This window comes from Lagopus leucura, unplaced genomic scaffold (assembly GCF_019238085.1).
Source record: "Lagopus leucura isolate 7727_CA_CO unplaced genomic scaffold, USGS_WTPT01 Super-Scaffold_100157, whole genome shotgun sequence".
NCBI lineage: Eukaryota > Metazoa > Chordata > Aves > Galliformes > Phasianidae > Lagopus > Lagopus leucura.
Genome location: NW_024962334.1, coordinates 179627 through 199654, shown reverse-complemented (window position 1 = coordinate 199654; position 20028 = coordinate 179627). Strand labels below are relative to the sequence as shown.

Sequence of the window (20028 nt, the reverse complement as noted above, 5' to 3'; positions counted from 1 at the left end):
AAGAGCTTGAAGACATCCCAAAGTCAGGTTAGGACATCTTTGACACATCTGATGCTTCAGCAACAGCCCTCTGGGAATGGGAGTGCACTGCTTCATCAAGTCCAGCCTGACTCAGAAGCAAGTATCTGAACTTGACCTCCTTCTAACAGTGCTTAGTGAGGCACAGTTTCATACCACAAATGCAGATCTGGTAATCTGCAGATTTCTTTAAAAGAAATATATGAAAACTTTCCATTTTATTAAGTACTTCTGTTGGCAAAGAAAAGTTATGAAAAGGTCAAAATTGGGTCTTTCAAGAAAGTAGTGCAATTTTGCATACACATTCTACTAACAAGAGAATAATGTTTGGTATTAAGATGTGGGGAGGGTCTCTTGAATTGTATAATGGTGTGTTTGAAAGATCATGAATCAGCATCCTCAAAGTAGCCTGAGGGAAAAATTTTGTCCTCTCATTTTTTAAATGTTATTACAGCCAAGGTTTATGTTTTGAACTCAATGACTGATCAAAACAACATACCTGTTTTTTTGCAGGTGAAAAATAGAGATAACTTTCAGATGAAAAGGAGCCAGTAGGACCTACCTTCCATTTAGTTACATCATTGCCTCTTCACCAACTTCCTACTCTGTCTTAGCAAAGCAGGCTTAAGTCAGGCTGACTGTCAACAACAGGGCACACAGCTTGTAACCAACCTTATCTTCACTCAGTAATCGCATGTATCTTTAAGAGGCAAGAACAATTTTGCATAGCATAACTGTGAATAGCCCACATGCTTAACAAGGTGAGATCTGCTTGTGTGCCGTTCAGATCACTGCACCTCTACCTCTGAAGTACAGAAACACACCTCTTCTCAGCTCCACAGAGCCAAAAGTGCATTTCAACAGAGGCAATTGCACAGAAACATCTAATTCCTCGTCAGTGAGTGGTAAGGCTGAGATTCAAAATCAATATTTTGTATGCTGCTTTTCCTTATTTAATCTAGCAGCTTACACTATGTTTTGAAGAAACACTGAGAAGACTGGATTAAAGAGAATTGTAAAGTCTAGGAACTGTTTTTTGTTCTGCTATGTTTTCTCTCCCTCCAAATATGCATGAAGTCCTTGGACATTCCCTTCAGTTTCTGGCCCTGCCTTTTAAGACAGTAATATGCTTAGATAGCTGGGAATTAAGTTTCAATTATTACGATGCCCCAGAGGTATTTTTACTCTTTACTCTTCATTATGCAAAGAATATGAAGTGAGAATGGTTTTTATGAGCCCACCCACGAAGACATCAAATATGCTGACTCTTAATAACAAATTTGGAATGAAGAACCCAGTCTTGGAGAAAGCAAAAAAAAAAAAAAAGAAAAAGAAAAAGAAAACCACCACAAGGTTCTTTCACTCAAATGGCACAAGAACAGAGCAATAATTAAAGTGTCATGACTTCCTGGTGTTCTCCATGGCTCTCTTCACACAGTTTCTCAGATCTTTTCATTCTGCACTCCCCTGCACATATCCAATGCCTGCCAGAATGCCAGAAACCACATTCATCTATGTGCCCATACAAAGGTGCCTGCAGAGGCCAAGAACTGGCAATGTTGACACATGAAATTCTAGTGGTTAGGCTCATCCTACTGATGCTTCTTGAACTAAAGCAATAGTGCAGGACAGACATGCTTTCTTCTTCTTAAAATAATCTCAGGGAAAAAAAAGTGATCTGGTGGCTTTGTTTCCATCCTGTTCTCCAGGTGCTGAGTACTCACTACACAATAATGTAAAAATCAGTGGGTGTAGAGCCAGTGCAGGCAGTTAATATAATTATTAATATAGTCATTTAGTAAAATAATCTAATTACTTTGTTTACGTAATAGAAATTTTAGGTCTTCTCAAAAATTAAATTTCATCCTCTGGGAATGGAGTTTTATGGTTGGCTTCAAAGATTCTGGCACCAAGTGCAGACCTTTCATATAATTGCTCTCTTTTGAAATGGATTATTAAGTCAAATTAAACTGAATATGAAAGAGAGGCCATACTGGAGCTGATGGGAACAAACAAAGCTAACACAGACTGCATCCATCCCCTTTTCCCCATGTACGTTTTTAAGGAATGTGTATTTCCCACCTAGCCTCCATAAAATGCTCCCCTTGGAAGGAAAGATTTCGGGTGGAAAAAATTATATTTTTCATTTATTTATTTATCATAAAGAAATATCTACAGGCTGCATATCCAAGACTGGCATTTTCAGAACTACTGGCACTGGCATAGCTCTCTTCTCCATAGTATGAATTCACTTATGTCAGTAGTGTCTGAATTACACTAAAGCTACTCAAAAAAAAAAAAAAAAAAAAAGACAAAGACAAATCAAATGCTTTTAAAGAAGCAAGGCTCCTATTTAGCAGACATGAAAATATGAAATACATGCGCAAACATTTCCAGACATAAATGCACCAAAATCCACATCTCCATGGACACTAGTGATTTGTCTTTTTTGTTGGGTACTTGCACTGAAAGTAGCACCTCCTATTTATTTTCATGGAAATTGGATAATGCAAAGATACAAAGAGCACAGTAACACTATTTCAACATTGTCACCACCATTAGTTCTGCATTTTCATCAGCAATGAGCAAGAACCTGCGTGCTGCACTCTTAAGAATCTGCACGACTAGAAGTAACCCACTGTTGTTACTGCTGAAATGCACCACCCACCTCACCGTGCTCATTCTTCCTGTATGGAGGAATTCAATGACACACCTTCGCTTCATATGCACTCCTATGTCAGATGTCATTCTCATAGAGTGCCCTTCTGCTGTCATCTGTCACACAGCAGCAAAATGTAATGGAATATTGTTGGGAAGGTTCAACCTGTATTGCCATATGACCAATACCACTCTGATGTTGGAGAACAACATAGTAAAATAAGAGGCATTACTCTCAGACCAGCCCAGTTTATTTTTGACTTTTTTTCCATCATGCTTCTATTTAATATCTTCATACTCTCCATTAAAGAGAAAATGTCAATGTGAATAGCTTGAACTGCGTTTTCATTTACCAAGCTGAATTGATATATAAACAAACAGGATCAGTTACTCAGAGGATCGTACTTATTAGGATGGGATAAATTACATATGTTAGACAAAATTTTGCAGGTGAAGAAGGTTCTATTTTGTTGTTGTTGTTTATGATAATAGGAAAGTTTTCTACTCTTTTCACAGATGTTCAGGACATTGCTTCCTTAAAGCTTCCAAAACCGAAAATTAAACCATTATACTGCCTCTATCCAGTTAAATCAACAGTTATAAATGGTACAAGTATGAAATTTCTGGAGTGCAAGGAGACAGCTTTCTTAATTAGAGAGTCCTGAGAGAAAACCAAACTGGTGCTGGGTTTTTGTTTAGTGTTTTAAAAACTTCTTTTCCCTTCCTTTGTAAATCTTCACCTCAAAGGAGTTCCTGCAGATTGGTATCTGACGTACGACGGGATACAAATATACACTAGGTTTTGCACTGGAAAGTACATATAACTCACGTGAAGAAGATAAGGTGTGTCCCCAAGACTGATGTGCAATCTGGAACTACACAGCAGCTAATGAGTCATTACATCCATACATGCAACGTGATCTACTGAAATGCAAAGGAAAAGTAGACCAAAACCACCATGTACATTTAAGTAAGGAAACAAATCATTTCTTTGGGCCAATACAGAAACTGGGAATTCTCTGCGCAAGCACAGATCCACGCTGCACTGTAAGTTATGGCCTGCCCTAAATGAAAAATGCTGATCTGGGGATTGTTCACTTCGTTGTATTTTTCCAAGAGTAACATCCTGTAGGGAACAGCCAAGTTAATACAATTGTTTCCACTCAAAAATTGGCAGCCTAAATGCAGCCAATGGGGTGTATTAAAAGAGAGTTGGCCTGCTGATAAAATTTTATCAGCATTTTTATGTTATTATGCAATTTTATGTTATTGCAGAACATGCAGACTAAGGAGAGTCTCTTACTTTCCATGTGAGAATGTAACCTTAGACTAGCGGAACTGGGTAACTAGCAATAGTGCTCTGGATTTGTAATTCTTCGTATATTTTCACTCTGTTTTAAACATGTTCTGTAATTTACCACATCTTTCAGCCACTGGAAGCACTCAGACTTTTTTTGTCTGGTTTATTCTTTCAGGTAACAGCTTGTGATCTGCCCAAGGATGTGACTCGTGCCGGTTGTTTTAATGGGCAGCCCCAGTGTGTGGTGGACGTGCCACGCAGCATTCGTCTGCTTGGTTTGAACACACAGCTAATCACTTCTGACGCAAGTATGCATCGGATCTTTCTTTAACTACTCATGGATGGCTCAGTATTTTCTCCAAACTTCTAATTTCTGGCCCAGGCAGTGAATAACTCAAGAGTGAAATGTGAAACTACAGTAATGTACAAAACAAAAGCTGGTATTGAGCAACTGAACTGAAAAAGATCTGAGGTGCCAAAAAGCCCCCGCTGCTCTACTCCATGGAGATAACAGATGTGTGCAGCCCTGAAACCATCCCCACTTCCCCTTCCCCAGTCATGCTCAGCACTCCTTTCATACCCGTTAGCTTAAATAAAGCTCACAAGTTGCTTGGGTCCACAGAAACGTGCAGTGAAAAGCTCAGTTTCAGGCTAGGTCTCAGTAATTAACATCATGCTCATGTGAACTGGCATGCAGATGAGGGCTCAGTTCTGTGACTATCACCAGATGCTGGATCAGCATGTGAACTTCAAGATTTCAGAGGAAAAAAGCCAAGTTCCTGGGGCAAGAACCACAAGAGCCCTTTGGACTAGACACAGGAAGATGCACAATTCAACACTAACAAATACTAAGCATGATATGAGTTACATGCAGCTACCATTTCAATACATTTTGTAGAATACTGTCCTACAACAAAACTGTTCTGCAGTACTGTGTGGGACCCCGAACACTGACTTGAGATTTCAGGCCGAATACTTCCTACAAGCTACTAAATAGGCGTGCGTGCATGTGTCAGTACATGCACATAACTCCTCAGCTCCTTTCTCCTCTCAAATCTCCCCAGTATATAGCACAGAGAATCTGCTAATGCTTAAATGGTGGCAAAGCCAAAAGTAATTTGGCTGCCTCTCTGAAATTCTAGAAACTGCCAAATTGCACTGCTTAGAAAGAAAAATAAAAGTTACTCTTTAATTTAGGATTTTAAAGAAACAACATCTCTACCAGTCCTAAAGTCAACTACCCAAACGTACTGACCCATTGCATGTTTTCAGAAATCAAAGGCAATAAGTTCTTCCTTCTTAGGTGGGGCTCCTACATGATGTGATGACAAGCTTTCCAAAGGGAGAAACAAGATTATAGAAACCCACTTGTTTACAGATACGCTGAAACCCCAATAACTTTCCCATCTCTTTATAAGGATTCCCCAAACTTTCCCTCCTGCTCCTGCAAAATAAGAGGTATGGGAACACCTTATCAACAAGCAGACAGATAACTCAGGACACAGCATTACACCTAATCCAGAAGCACAACTTCTTTTATCATCTTTAGGGATAAACAAAACAGCAGACTACAGGAGCAGTCTGCTGTCTGCAGAAGCAGCTTTGGTTATGTGAATCCAACTGGGGAACATCAAACCCTTCAGCCTTCAATCTGGAATCTGGATGCCCCCTCATCAGGATTTCAACAATGTTCTGGGCTGCATTAAAAAAGCAGTGGCCAGCAGGGATAGAGATGATTGTCCCTCTCTGCTCGGCTCTTGTGAGACCCCATCTGCAGTACTGCATCCAGGTCTGGGGGAGAGGATGGCACTAAGATGAGCAGAGGGCTGGAGCAGCTCTGCTGTGAGGAAAGGTTGAGGGAACTGGGCTTGTTCAGCTTGGAGAAGAGAAGGCTGCGGGGAGACCTCATGGTGGTTTTCCAGTACTTGAAGGGAGCAAATAAACAGGAGGGGGAACAGCTGTTTGTGAGTGAGGGTGGATGGTGACGGGACAAGGGGAATGGTTTTAAACTGAGACAGGGGAGGTTTAGGTTGGATATGAGGAGGAAGTTTTTCACCCAGAGGGTGGTGAGGCACTGGAACAGGTTGCCCAAGGAGGCTGTGGATGCCCCATCCCTGCAGGCATTCAAGGCCAGGCTGGATGTGGCTCTGGGCAGCCTGGTCTGCTTGTTGGTGACCTGCACATAGCAGGGGGTTGGAACTGAATGAGCATTGTGGTCCTTTTCAACCCAGGCCATTCTAGGATTCTGTGATAGGTTTCCCTAAAACCAGACTGATGTACTTAAATGTATATTCAACTTCTTGTCTGCTGGGTGACACCTCAAATGATGCTATCTGGCAACTCAAGTTGATCCCAGGAGAAGGGCTCCTAGTCTACATTTTGGTTGTGTGTTGCTCCAAGAGGGCAGCCAGCAGGTCAGACTAACTCCACTCCCATCCGCTGCTGATCCTCAGTCTCTCAGCTCTGCTATATTTTGCAGAAGTCCTGTTTGGCAAGCAGGCTGCTGCAACCTGGGCAGTAGCCAGGGGCTCTCATTGAAGGTGCTTCACCCTGCACCCAAGCCTCTTTTATGAGTCTCAGACTTGCATAAGAGATGCAATGCCAAGTTCAGTGTGTTGTTGGTTTTACCAGCTGCCTTTTTAATTAAATTAATTCACAGTGGGATGAGAGACTACAAACAGCAAGGTGTGAAAGCTTTGCTTGCCTTTGTTCAGGTTGCTAGGTCTGTAGTTGGAGATGCTCACCCAACAGCCCAAGGCCTCGGCCACTGCCAGTGGGTGCTGCAGACATTTGTCTGGTAGGAGCAGAGGATCAGAAGCATTAAGTAGCCAATCCCAAGTAAAAGAAGGGAGTGATTGGCCTGTGCCAAAAATCTCTCCCATTGAACTGCAATTAAGTGACATAAAAAGTGAGCTTCCACGAACTTCATTCCAAAGCCTCCAGCAATTTAGTTCATTACCAAACCTCAAACTGGCTACTTTTATAACCATTTGCATTTTAGATCTCTGTGCACCAAGTTTTCATTCAGGCACAGACATTTGGAAAACAGGCACTTATATGATCTTTGCTCTCCTCACACTTAGAACAAGTGACTAAAGGTCAACTGCAGAAAAATTCAAGATGGAAAACTTAGTGTTACAGTTTGTGCTCCCTCCTCAGACCTCACCACAGTCACCTTCTGGTGACTGGATTCACCAAAGACATATTCAGGGCCACGTAGGTTCCAGGGCCAATGGATCTTCCCCTTGCATCAGGCAGATTTCTCAACCAACTGCCAACATTTCTCCCTGCCACAAAGATCAGGAAAGCACGTTAGCAAGCATTTGCTGCATTTCACAAGAAACCCTAAGCATGCTGTAGGATCTGGCTACGCTTTGATGGCAACCAGCCACATGCCCTGCCAAAACAGCTGTATATTAACTGGGCTGGAAAACAGAACAGATGAACCAATGCCAGTACCCAAAAGGCTTTCTAGAATCAATGATTAGAAAAAATATTCAGTTGCAGGCCTCACAGTCTGATCAATACATTATTGAAATAAAACAATTTGTTTGGAGGGTGTCATTAAGTCTTTAACTATCCACTTAATGCCACTAGCAATCCTAGTCAAGTAAATGTTTGTGCATGATTACACTTCAAATTTAGATGTGGACCTATTGCCTATATCACAATCCATGTAGTTTTGTTTGCCTTCTAATGGATTTAAATTGCCAATAAAGTGATGCTTAGGACCAAGACACAAAATGAATCTTGAAAACCAAATATTTTCTTCATCATTCATTTTCAAAATGCTTTGAAGGTTAAGGGAATTCTGTCTTGCCTGTCCCAAATGAGAAATTACAAAATTACCAATTAAAAATTCCCTTTTGTAATCAAATTATGTGCATGAGAGCTGTCATGTGCAGCTCCTCTCGCATTCTCACCCTAAGGAAAGGCTGTGTGCACTCTACATACCTGCATGTGGGGGGGGTGGAACACCAACCCACCCTGCTGCATGGGAGAACGCAAGCCTAAGATCTGCTTCCCAACACTGCAGGAAAGTGGCTTCAACATGAGCTACTTGCAGCTCTACAGATACAGGTATGTTATCATCCTTCTGAAAACTTCAGGTGAGGGCAATGTGCAAGCAGTTGTGCAAAGGAATAAGCCTATCTTGGCTTGGAAAAGAAAACAAACAACACACCCAAGACTGGTTTTCCTTTTCATTGCCACCAAGAAGTCTCCACCTCCTTCAGGGCTCAATCCTGCCACTCTGCAAATATCCAGGTAGCACATTAAGTGGCTGCAAAAGCAGTTTATCACCTTTTACAGGCTCTCCAGACATCGTAGGGCTGGGTTCTCCTAACAAGGCCCTTTCGTCTTCATAAATTAGGTATGATCTGCAAGCAAAATATTGTTCAGAAATTTTTGCAAGTATAAAAAAGGATCTAATTCTCTCTTCATGAAAATAAGCTATGAAGCACTAAGCCTCTGCAGCACGAGCTGCTTTAAAAAAAGTGGGAAGGAAGATGCAGTGTCCCACCAGTTATCATGGCCACAGAAAGTTGCATCGATTAAAATAAAATAAAATAAAAAATAATACAAATATAGCTCCCCCAAACCTTCCAAAACAGAATTCACCAGTCCATGCAGGTGCATCATAAATACTCTATATATAAACCAATATTAGACTTGATTTTGAGCTGCAGCAAAAATCTTATTTATATTCAACAGAAGGATTGTTAAGGCTGAAGAAAACAGTGCAGGTTAATTCTCAGCATTAATTAGAGCAAAATATCCCAAAGCCGTGAGCTAATAAAATAGTTTCTTAAATGCAGTCATTACTAATGGCAGGTTTTAGGCAGCATATAGTTCAAAGCTTAATTGATTTTCTTCTTTCTCTTTACCCCCTTTGGTTTTCTATTGATCCACAACTCACAAACCCTGACAAACTTTAGCAAAACATGCTACGATGGACAAATTAAAAGGATCTTAGTGAAAGGAGCTGCTGCCAAAGCACTGGCCAAAGTGAGTCTTGGTGCAGAGAATTCCACCAAACCCAAACACGAGCTCCCAGCTCATCGTGGAGGCTCAACCCATCCAGCAACAAGCTGAGGACAAAGAGCATGCTCCCAGGAACAAGCAAGTGCCAGGAGGAAAATCTGCAGCATGTAATTTCTTTTTTATGTACAACTTCTTGGGTAGGGGTTTAAGCTGCATTAAATCTATATGACAGTACAGTTATAATACGCAGATCCTGATTTTTATAATCCTCTTTTGACAATCTCATGGGAAATGCATTATTCTGATCCCTATAAATACAACCCCACTCCCAAACACAAGATTAAAAAAAAAACAACTTACTCCTCCATAAAATCTGAAGAGACTTGACAATTTGATACCTGAATTCAGGCCACCTTTTAACTTGCTGTATTTTTTCCTGGCTGTACTTCTACCAGTTAAACATTTCTAAACTCTAAACCAAAATTCCATTTTAACTGGGACAGATCAATTATAATTTCTCTGCAAATTCTGTTACTGCAGTTTTACTGTGACCTGAAATAAATACCCAAAACACAGGAAAATAATGTGAAGAGTACTGCATAGAACTTCTCCATATGATTCCTCCAGGACAAGCAATATTTCTCTTGCCAGAAGCGTTATGCTGGGCAGCACAGATGGAGAGTAAACCTGAAAGACTTAAATCCTGCTTGGCACAATGTTTCTCCTGGCTGTTCAGGACCCAGATCTACTTTCAGGTAAAGGTGTGCTAGCTCATTGCCTCATGAGCTATGAAGTTTACCTGAGGGCAGAATGTGACCTCATGTTTTCATAACACAGCGTTGCGGATACCTTCACTCTCCCAGCCCATGCCCATGCACATAAAGGTGCTGTTAGCTTTAGATAACAGTTGCCCGTGCAATTGCTGGCTGCACAGGTGAACGTTTGCTATTCCTCCATCTGAAAGAAACTACTTCCCCCCAATCAAACTGAAGTCTTCCTTGCCCAGACCACTTTCAGAAGCCTTTAGTGTTCATCTCCCCCTGCAGCTAAAGCAAGTTTTGTATTTTAGCATACCACATCATATAAGATCAGGAAACAAGTACAGATATGACTTTTAAACAAGGAGCAACAAACATCATAAATAAAACCTTCTAAGTGTTGGGAAGCTTCCTCATTCACTTTCAGTTTGTGCAAACGCTGCAAGCTGCAGAGAAAACATGGGGTCCAGACATAAACCCTAGCTATCACCCTTTGCAAGACACTTAACCTCACATACTGGAATAATTTCACTGCCTTTAATTTTCAATTTCAGAAGTTTGCTAATTTTGAGTTCAAAAGGCAGGACAGAATGCAAAAGCTCCATTTTTCTACAACACCCGATATTTCCTACCCCCCAGTGCAGCTTTCTAGCTTTCATTAATCAACCTAAGGTTCACTGCCTCTCTGGGCTTCACTGCGGTGAATGCAGATGAGAATTTATTGGTGTCCTGATGTATTTCAGTTCTTTTCTTTCTAAACCTTCACCAGGAATTCAAGTTTCATTATACTACCAATCTGTGCTTCCAAAGCCCACAGAGAGCAGAATGCTGTTACTTATAAAGGCACAGTGTCCCTCAGTGTCTCTGTGAGCAGACTACCAAACACATTCCCCGTGTGGTTAAACAACTACAGAGTGCAGGCTCAGTTCCTGTGACACCAGGAACTCCTTCCAGATAAATAATCATCAGACTTCCAAGCTCTTCTGTCTCTTGGCCTCCAAAAGCATCCTTAATATACATATAAAACAACTCTTTAAATCCTGCTATTGCTGGAAAGCATTCCTTGCATAACACTGAGTTTATCACAGTGATTAATTAGAAATCAGGCACAGGGTGCATTTTTTATTAGGTGCATGTACATTTTTGAGATAATTTACTGCTTGCCTAAGTATTGTTATAGAGCATTCAAAGCACTAACAAGAAAACGTCTTTTAAAAGCTCTATTTTTGACTACAAAAGTACTTCTATTTTTGTCATGATTCAGGCTATATGATGATATATATCAAGTATCTGAACACCTTCACAAAAATCTGTTCCCCTAGTACAGTTCTGGAAAACACATGGAAAATCATGTATGTGCAGCAGGTCTCTGGTGTATTAGTATGAGGCCTAAATAATGTTTCCAAAAGGACTTCTGAGGGTACCTTTGCTCTACCTTGCTCACCTGTCCTTATTCTCCGGGTAGCATCACAAAGGCACCCTGTGCATAGCGTCCAATCCTAGAATACAGCCACTGTCACTGCCTTTAACTTAAGTGAACTCTAAAGTGCTTTTGGCATTTGCTCAAACATAATGAGGCTAGGATTGTTATCAAGTGTAAATGTGCTCTACTGCCCTAATGTACACGTGGCAATAATAGATGCTTGTCAAGGGAAAGTATCTGTGAAGATCAAAATGCAAATTAGGGCAGGAGTATCAGCACAGGAACTAGAGCTTATATCACAGTGAAGATGTGAAAAGTAGAGCTACAGAAAGCATCCAAAAGTCATCTTTCAGTGTTCACACCTACATGGTTCAGTCTAGGATGGCTGCCTCCAAGACCAACACAGTTCACACAAAACTTGCTGCTTCTCATCAATATATCCAAATGTTCGCAGGTATTTTAACCATATCCTGACTACATCAGGATTTGGGCTCAGCTCTGAACATCCAGCTGCAGCAGAGGCAGACTTCTGCAATGCTCTCTCCCAAGTTATTTAACTAATGGCTTTCATGGGAGAAAAAGGAGGTAAGCCCCAATGGCACCGTCCTAATGCATGGTCTTAAATGCTCTCAGGAGCAGACCAGGGAAAACAAGAACAGTCACACAGAAGAGACACCAGTAGGGAAGCTGCTCCTTCCAGCCTTCTGCATCATTTATCTCTCAGCTACTAACAGCACACAGGTTACCATAATGGAGGAGACTGAAATTCAGGCTGTGACAAACAGAACTCATATTTACAAATATATGAATTAGCACCTATGCATAATTTCTTTCAGTGTATGTTTATTTCAGAGCACTTTCAAAGAATAAAGATGCAGATCAGCAATTACTCCAAAAGAACAGGGAAAGGCACCAATTATGAAGCATATATAAGTAGCATTTTTCTATTTCACAAAACTGCATATATGTTTCAGTTTTATATAATCTGATAAAAGCACAGCTTTGAGAGAAAAAAAAAACAAGAGAACAGCAGCCAATCTTCATGAAAACATAGTGCTACTGAGCATAATAAATTCTTCATAATCCCCATACACTTTTTTCTAAATGCATATATCTATTAATACACACACTCAGCTCTAAGAGGTAAGAATAAGGTTTAAGAATACAATGAAATATAGTAAATTTGTTGCACAGAAAGTCTTCCTGTACCATAGCTGAGTAACAGCAAAACTCCTAAATAGGATGCTGATCTGATGCTACTATCAGTGATAAGGTAGAGTCTTGCTGAGTCCAGACTAGTTCAGTCTTTACCACTATTTTGTTTCTCCTGTTTGCACTGCACTGTATAGAAACATTTAGAATGTGTTACTTCAAATCTCTAAGTTTTAATAGACAGCAGAACTTTGTTACACAGCTTGACAACGTTTTCTTGTTTTCAGACATAGGCAGTGTACACACGTAACATGAAATGTTGCCCAAAATTCACATCCATAAATCAAAATTTCCAGCAGCTTCTGATGCTTCCACTTATTGAAATTAAATTTACAAACAATCCTCAGAGGCTCATTATCAAGAAATGGCAAGTAGCTGCCCTCATCAGTCATGATTTAAAACGTCCCTCCTTCAGCTTCTAAAAATTATTGCTCCCTTAAATAATCTACTTTTTGCCCCCAGTAAGACGAGGCTCCTAATCCTGTACAGGCTCAATGACTATGCACAACTCCACTGATTTCAAATGGATTGTGCATACAAACGAAGTGATGCCTTCACCAAAGTAGCTTGCTAAATCACAGCTATTGCTAACTATTTCCATGAAGACCTTTTCTCAGCTTCAGAACCAACTCATGCTCTCCTATGGCCACAGCATTCAGTGAGTGCTAAGCTCTTACTTTTGCTTTAATTGTGTGCAGTTTAAAAGTCTGTCTAATGTACACCATATAGACAGGAGCTGCTGAGGTACTGTGTGGCATAACAGTTGCTGCAGTTTGTTCCATTTGTTCCTATGAAGTATGAGTGCCAGAGGCCTGTAAAAACTAAGAATGCCATATTAACATATTGTGTCAGGACTACGGTAAATAATTCTTTTATATATAGACGTACATGTGTAATACATGTATACACATACAATTAGTTGCAAGATCTGCCATTTAGAAGTTTTGAGTCCAGCACATTCAGTATGTGAGCAAAATGCCATTCGACTCAACCAGGTTAACTCCAGCAAGTTTTGAGATATCTCCTTTTCTCTGCAGTCGTAGAACCATCACGTCAGAAATCACGTCAGCTGGCAGAAATCCATGGTGAAGACACATCACTGTACACATCCTAAGGAATTCATCAATTTCAATTCCATCCAACAGAATGTCTAGGAATAATTTTTTAGGAAAAGAAAGTGAAGTGACTTACCAGATTACTAGACTTACTTTTAAGCACAGCCAATCAAAATTCACATTTAAAGTTTTAATTCTTGTCACAGTCACAATGCCTTGTGATGTGACTATAATTTATAATCTCACCTTCTGTTTCAGACAAATTACTTTTTTGGCATAGCCTTCGTAATACATAGTCTGGTATTTTGTATCAGCTTTCCCCTTTAAGTAGATGAGAAGAGTTTTCTTAGGCAAATAAAGTAATAAAAAATCCTGATCCTGCAGTCCCGGCAGGCAAAATATCCGTAGACTTCAAAGGAATATTACACCTAAGGTTTGCCAGATTAAGTACCAGTTGAAAAGACATGCTTCTGCTACAGTGTTACTGTAACAGAACTGTAACAGAAGCAAGATTTTCTTTTTCCTCCAGTTCTCCGTAATTCCACCTCTTGCAATCCACCCCCCCACCCCGCATATAGCTGCAGTGCCTTTCTTTGAACTTGCACATTCCTGAGTAAGAAAACCAAAATCTTCAAGGCCACCCTTGAACCTCACCATACCGCCCTCTTCCAAACACATGAGGAAGGTGGGGATGGAGAAAGTGGCTTCATCACAGCTAATGTGCCAGCCAATGCCATTATTAGATGCACAAAACTGCATGAGTTGGGCTGTATAACATATTCCCTTGGAATACATGGCCCACTGCCATCTCCTAAAGAAAATCAAGCAAACGGACAAGCAATAGCACTGAGAGAACAGATCCTGGGTCTATTCAGCAGTAGGCACATTACTTCTCTTCCCTAGAGTATAAAAACTGAACTAAAAAAAAAAAAAAAAAAAAAAAAAAAAAAAATCAGGTAAGGCAGCTGCTCCTTTTCATTCCGTGCTGCAACTGGAAAGCTCCCAGGCAGCTCCTCCATGTGTTTTGCATTTTGCATTACTCCATTTTGCATTACCAATGCCAGTGCATGAGATACGCTGAACACTATCAATGCCAGGACATTTCACTGCTTGGCTAACCTAATGACATACAGAGCATTTTCCTGCTCTCATCTCTCTATTACGAGGATAGTCTAACTGCTACATTGCTTAATGCACTGTTAAATACCCTGTGCTATTTACTTTCTTGCAAGAGAACTTCCTTCTCTTCCTGCTCCGGATTACAGTCCACTCTGTATCAGGCTTGGGCTGATAACAAGTCATTTCACCAATCACATGGAAGGGATTAAGGAAGGAAAAAAATGGAGCTGAAGGATTTAGTAGCTGTGTGGAAAAAAATAAAAAATAAAAAAAAAAAATCAAAAGGACCATACGTTGACACAGCATGTAATTGTAGATAAAAATCTAAGCGTTTCTGAATTTTTTTTTCAAAATGGCATATTAAAGGCTGGGAAAGCAATCTCTCTTGCCTTTTCAATGTTCACATTCTAGTACCATGCTAAAATTACACAGAAACAACAGAATAGAATTATTATAAAATTCAAAATTCTGTTTTCCATTTCAGCCAAAACAGGCAATGACATTTCTCATTTCTGCTGACACAGAGTATTTGGCAGAGGAAATTCATGGGTGTACAGCTTCAGATGAAAAGCTACACCAGCCCTATACAGTTGAAAGAGCTTTGGGCATTTACAGCAATGTGATCAATTAATTTTAAGCTGACAGAATTTGTTTTTTTCTTATGCGAGTTATTATACTTCCAAAACAAAAGACTTATTTTATAATTGCAAAAACATAACTGATAGTAGCAATTTATTCAGCGTCTGAGGAAGTTCATTGGCAATCTAACAATGGATGGAATCATTGGTGACAATTTTACAAAAGCTTTTATCAATGTTTATGGGCCATTAAGTCCAACAGTGAGATTACCACTAAGATATCATCACTCTTAACAGTACAGCACTGATCCATGGAACAATCCATTTTCTAGTCTTGCCTATTATAACTAGTCTGTTTATTAAAGTGTTATGTTTGCTGTTTTTGAAATGATCCTTGTCTTTGAAACAGCATTTGAGTTTAGCTTTATAGTCAGGATCCAGTTGGTATGTTAAAGGAGGAGAAAGCAGGCCAAGTCCCTTTTCAAGTGTCAGTGACTAATTTAGATTTTCCCCTTCGTCAGATAAGCTGTGAGTAAAAAATACCGACATGCGCTGAGCATACAAGCACACATACTCATGATATAAGGACGTATTTCTGGGAAATAGGTAACAGAGTATTTCTCTGCAGAACCCCAAAGAATTCTCCTCCTGCATTAGCATCTTTGACGCTGCTATACTATGAGTTAATGTGGGCCATAGTAACTAATGACCAGACACAAAAGAAACAGAGAACTTGTTAATTAGCTATTTTTAGTCTTAATTCACTGAAAACCATGTGCTCATCGATGCAAGACAGACTGCTGCTGTTCAAGTCAAAAAGACTTTCATTTGGAAAAAAAACTCTATGCTATCTTTTTTCTGCTTGAGAAATATCATAAATGTCAGGAAGCACACACTGCTGGGAGCATCGTGCACACTGACGAACAAAAACTTCAGAAAAGATGCTGCCGGTTTAGTTAATTGCCATGGACAACTATGATAAAATGACGCTTCCAATGGCATCTACCGCATTAAGGAGACAAAAAAAAGAATACAAAAAGCCCTGAAATAATAACTATTAAAAGAAATCATTAGCGTGAGCATCTCACTGAGCTTATCAGAAAGGAAACAGGCTGCCAGTATCTTTGTTCAACACAACTACTTTTTGAAGATCAAATGGAAATGAGAAAGCGTATAAATGAAAACCCCTTCTGAACCCAAGACAAAGGAAAAATATCAAACTAGTGTAGTAATTAGACTCATATCTCAACACGGACGTTCTATGAAATGATGAGGTCTTACCAGGATCACTGAAGATGCAAAAGTTTTGACTTCAATCTCCTACATCATTTAACTTCATTCCAAGTTATCAAATTAGGAATCACCAAAGGGAAGCATCACATTTGCTTTGACAGACAGTAACTACTGTAACTTCACTGTTTATCCCTTGTTCTGAGTAGTGAAGACCAGAAGCCAAGCACTTGGCACAAGCACAAACATTTTCCTTTTTCTACATCTGTGGAAAAGGACTTACTGCTGCTTCTGCTCTAGAGGACTGAACTCCTGCTCTTAACTCTGGGGAAGAGATAATGGGACCAACATCTACCTGGACAATGCAGCCATGGCAAGCAGCAAACTGATCCAGCCTTGCACCTCCCACAGCCTGTTGCACAAAGACACTGGCTCAATACCAACGTTTGTTTTCCACAGCTCTGCAAGGGAAACTTCAAACAACAGCCCATGTTCTGTCCTCAGTAAGCCCAAGTAAATAATGACTAGTGAGAGAGATTTTCATTAGAAAGACAAACACTAGCTCTTCCACTTGTAATGATGATCAATGTACTGTCAGCTATCATGCCTCAATAGGAATGGCCTCATTGGGGCCAACCAGATACCAGTCAGGATTCAAACACTGAATCTGAAGAGGGAAATACATCCTTTCTGGATCTAAGCCTACAGCATGTGTCCATGGGGAAAGACCTGGCATGTCACATGATGAAGGGGAGATGGGACTGTTCCTAAATTGTGTGACAGCTTGTTTCTAGTGCAGTCACCTTTCTGCCTCAGGGTGGCTGAGAACAAAGTCCCACTTCTGCCACTTCCCACTTTCAGCAAAAGTGAGTTATGCCATGCACAAAGACCATACACACCACTCCTTGCTGCAAAACCCACGTTCATCTGCAGACACAGAAGTCTAAATTATGGTCTGCTCTGTCAGAATTATGCTGATTAAAAATTCTTATTTAAAAAAATAATTGGTTTGCCTTGCTCTGGTTTAATTGTTGTTTTTTTTTTTTCCACTTGGGTTTTTCTGCTTGTTTTTAAACAGGAAAAAGCAAAAGGCGGGGCTTTGTACAAAACTCATCTGAAGAGCAGCAAAACAAATGGAATCCTTCTTAAACAACTGTGAATATCATGTTTCCATCCATGAGAAATAAGTTGTAATAAAAATGGAGGGGAAAAAAAAACAACCAAGACTGCACAGATGAGAAAACTTCCATGTGGAAGGAGAAATAATTTCTGAAAAGGTAGTTTCAACCAGGACTTCAGGACATCTTCCTTACTTTCTTTTTCTGTGGAAGAAGGGAGAGATTCCTGCTCTCATATGCCCAGATATGAGGATACAGATAGATGATCTCTGTACCTCTGGATTTAATGCATTAGAAGCAAGCTCATCAAATATTAGTCATGTCTGCTTCTATTACAGCCTCTTGTTCACAATGATTAAAGGAAATGGAGGATTTTTTTTCCAGCTTCCAAAGTCATAGTTTGTGCAAAGTCCAGTGCCAAGGTCCTCAGGCAGGAGAACCAGCAGTTGCTGATTTTGTCAGGAAGCCCTCAATTCTTACCCATCCACTGCATCTCCAAAGAACACCATCAGCCAAAGCTGCTTATTGCCACGGATAGCACGTGATAAATTTTCTTCAGTTTATCAGCATTACTTTGTACATGGCATACTTATAAAAGTAAGTAACAATATGTTTTTAAAATACTACTTTCAAGGTGCACTTGGCAAGAGAAATCAATTCCCCATTAAGTATCTGCTTGCAGAGAACGCAAGTGTTGAAGATGCAGCACAATGCCACCCATACAAAACAAATCTATATCTCATTTTAATGTAAGCTTTGGTTAAGTGGCTCATGATGAAATGCCACCTAGCATTCCAAGTATAACCCAACTTAATTGTATCTACTGAAAGCCACACAACAAACAGCATGAAGTATGCAGCATGCCATCCTAATTGCAGAAGTTGTTTCATTTACTAGAAGTTATTTATTTATTCAAATGACCTGAACAAGTGATATAATCTGAATCATGGGAACCAGTTACTGATTTACGCAAACAGCCTCTTGCATCTTTGCTGAAAGCATTGTTAAAATAACTGACCCAGCAGCTAGAATGGGCTTCCTCCTTGAACCATGCCTCCCTCCTAAGCCTTGCCTCCCAGATGAACTTCAGAAAGCAGGGCTGTTATACAAATGCATTTTGAACCTAAGAATTTCAATAAGAAAACAAATAAATTATATGCATCGGTATTTCCCAGATCAGGGAATTTCTTAGCAATAGGGAACAATAACATGCAGCCATAACAATCGTTTGCAGAATGTAAGTACACAGTTCTGAAAATGAATTGTTTACTACCTTAGATTCAAATCAGATTCATCTTTCAGAAGCACACATAAGTTATCTGATCTTAACGGGTGGAGACAAGTTTGAATGTTTGAATACAAATTCCCAGTCAGAAGTAGCTGTAGTTCTTTGTTGTTTTTTTTTTCTTCAGTCAGGCATTGGGAATACGAAACTGCCACTAATACTGTTCTGCAGCTAGGTAGAAGCGATTTCAGAAGCAGTTCAGATCTCACAAAGCAATACCCACTTGCAGCCCACCTTGATTGCAGCCACTGCCTCATACAGCTGTTACTCTAGCAGCTGCTGCAGTTTCCCCAGTGTGGTGGAACGAGAGGCCTGTCGCAAGCAGAAAATAAGAAGCGAAGCCAGACACATACCATTGAAGTCACCATGTCCCAAGTGAACCACCAGACACGCTACGGCCAGCATCCCACACGGACATAGAACTGCCAGGGAGGATGCAGAGAATGACCTTCAGGAATGGGACGAAACAATGCCCTTTGCTAGACATCATTTCCAAGCTCACAAATCAGCCCTCAAATAGGAAGCCGGTTACCTCAAACTGCAGGCTACAACTGTCATTGGCTAGAACAAAGGAGGAGAGGCCAAGATCCCAACAAGCAACTTAGCCAGTAGCCAACTGTTTTACCTCAGGCAGCCAAAGTCTCCGTGGCCCTGGTTCCATGGCTCCCAGTAGATAAAATAATACTTTTCCTACTTTTCCTACCAAGAGAAGTGCAAATTCACAGCGCGCCAGTGCCAAGAATAGCCAATTTCTAGGGCTACCCTGGTTATCTTCATATGTGTAACTGAGTTTGGTGATGAGAAATCAAGGATTATGCCACTATTTGGATTACAAAATGAAAAAAAAACCACAAAACAAAACAAAACAAAAAAAAAACAGTTCCCACAAATGATAACTTTCTTACTGCACAAACCCGAGCTAAAGCACTACTTTTCTGTCATTGAAACGTCTGTTTTATATCCACTCCTCCTTCTTTCCATATTTCCTGGAAAACATCTCACCCAGCATCACCCTGCTCTGGACCCCAGCAGCCTGGAAAGAGATATTCTGGCAAAACAGTCCTTGCATGTACTGTGTTATTTTTATTGTGCAAGGCTTGGGATGGAGTGGGATGGCAGAGCTGCAGTTTCCACAGGTGCCAGAGGGCATGGCTGGGTGGCGAGGAGCACAGCACCTTCGCTGAATGTTGGAACCACAGAGCAGCAGGTGCATGCAGCAGAGGGCCTTTAACCAGCCTGGCAGCACCATCAGCCCTTGGGGTACAGCCTCTGCATGGCAGCCCTTGCTCTG

At 40.4% G+C, this 20028-nt stretch overlaps 1 protein-coding gene across 3 annotated transcripts in view; it reads right to left on the bottom strand.

Annotated features, from left to right (window-relative positions):
* Window positions 1-20028, bottom strand: part of EGFR (epidermal growth factor receptor) — a 147597-nt gene that overhangs the window by 120766 nt on the left and 6803 nt on the right. The window contains exon 1 of one of the 3 annotated variants that reach the window (XM_042889338.1): window positions 19091-19187. The exons of the other annotated variants lie outside the window; for them this stretch is intronic. Coding sequence (XP_042745272.1) covers window positions 19091-19142 — 52 coding nt within the window. The 5' untranslated portion in view covers window positions 19143-19187. Of the gene's footprint in view, window positions 1-19090; window positions 19188-20028 lie in introns of those variants that run through there. 3 annotated transcript variants of the gene reach the window in all.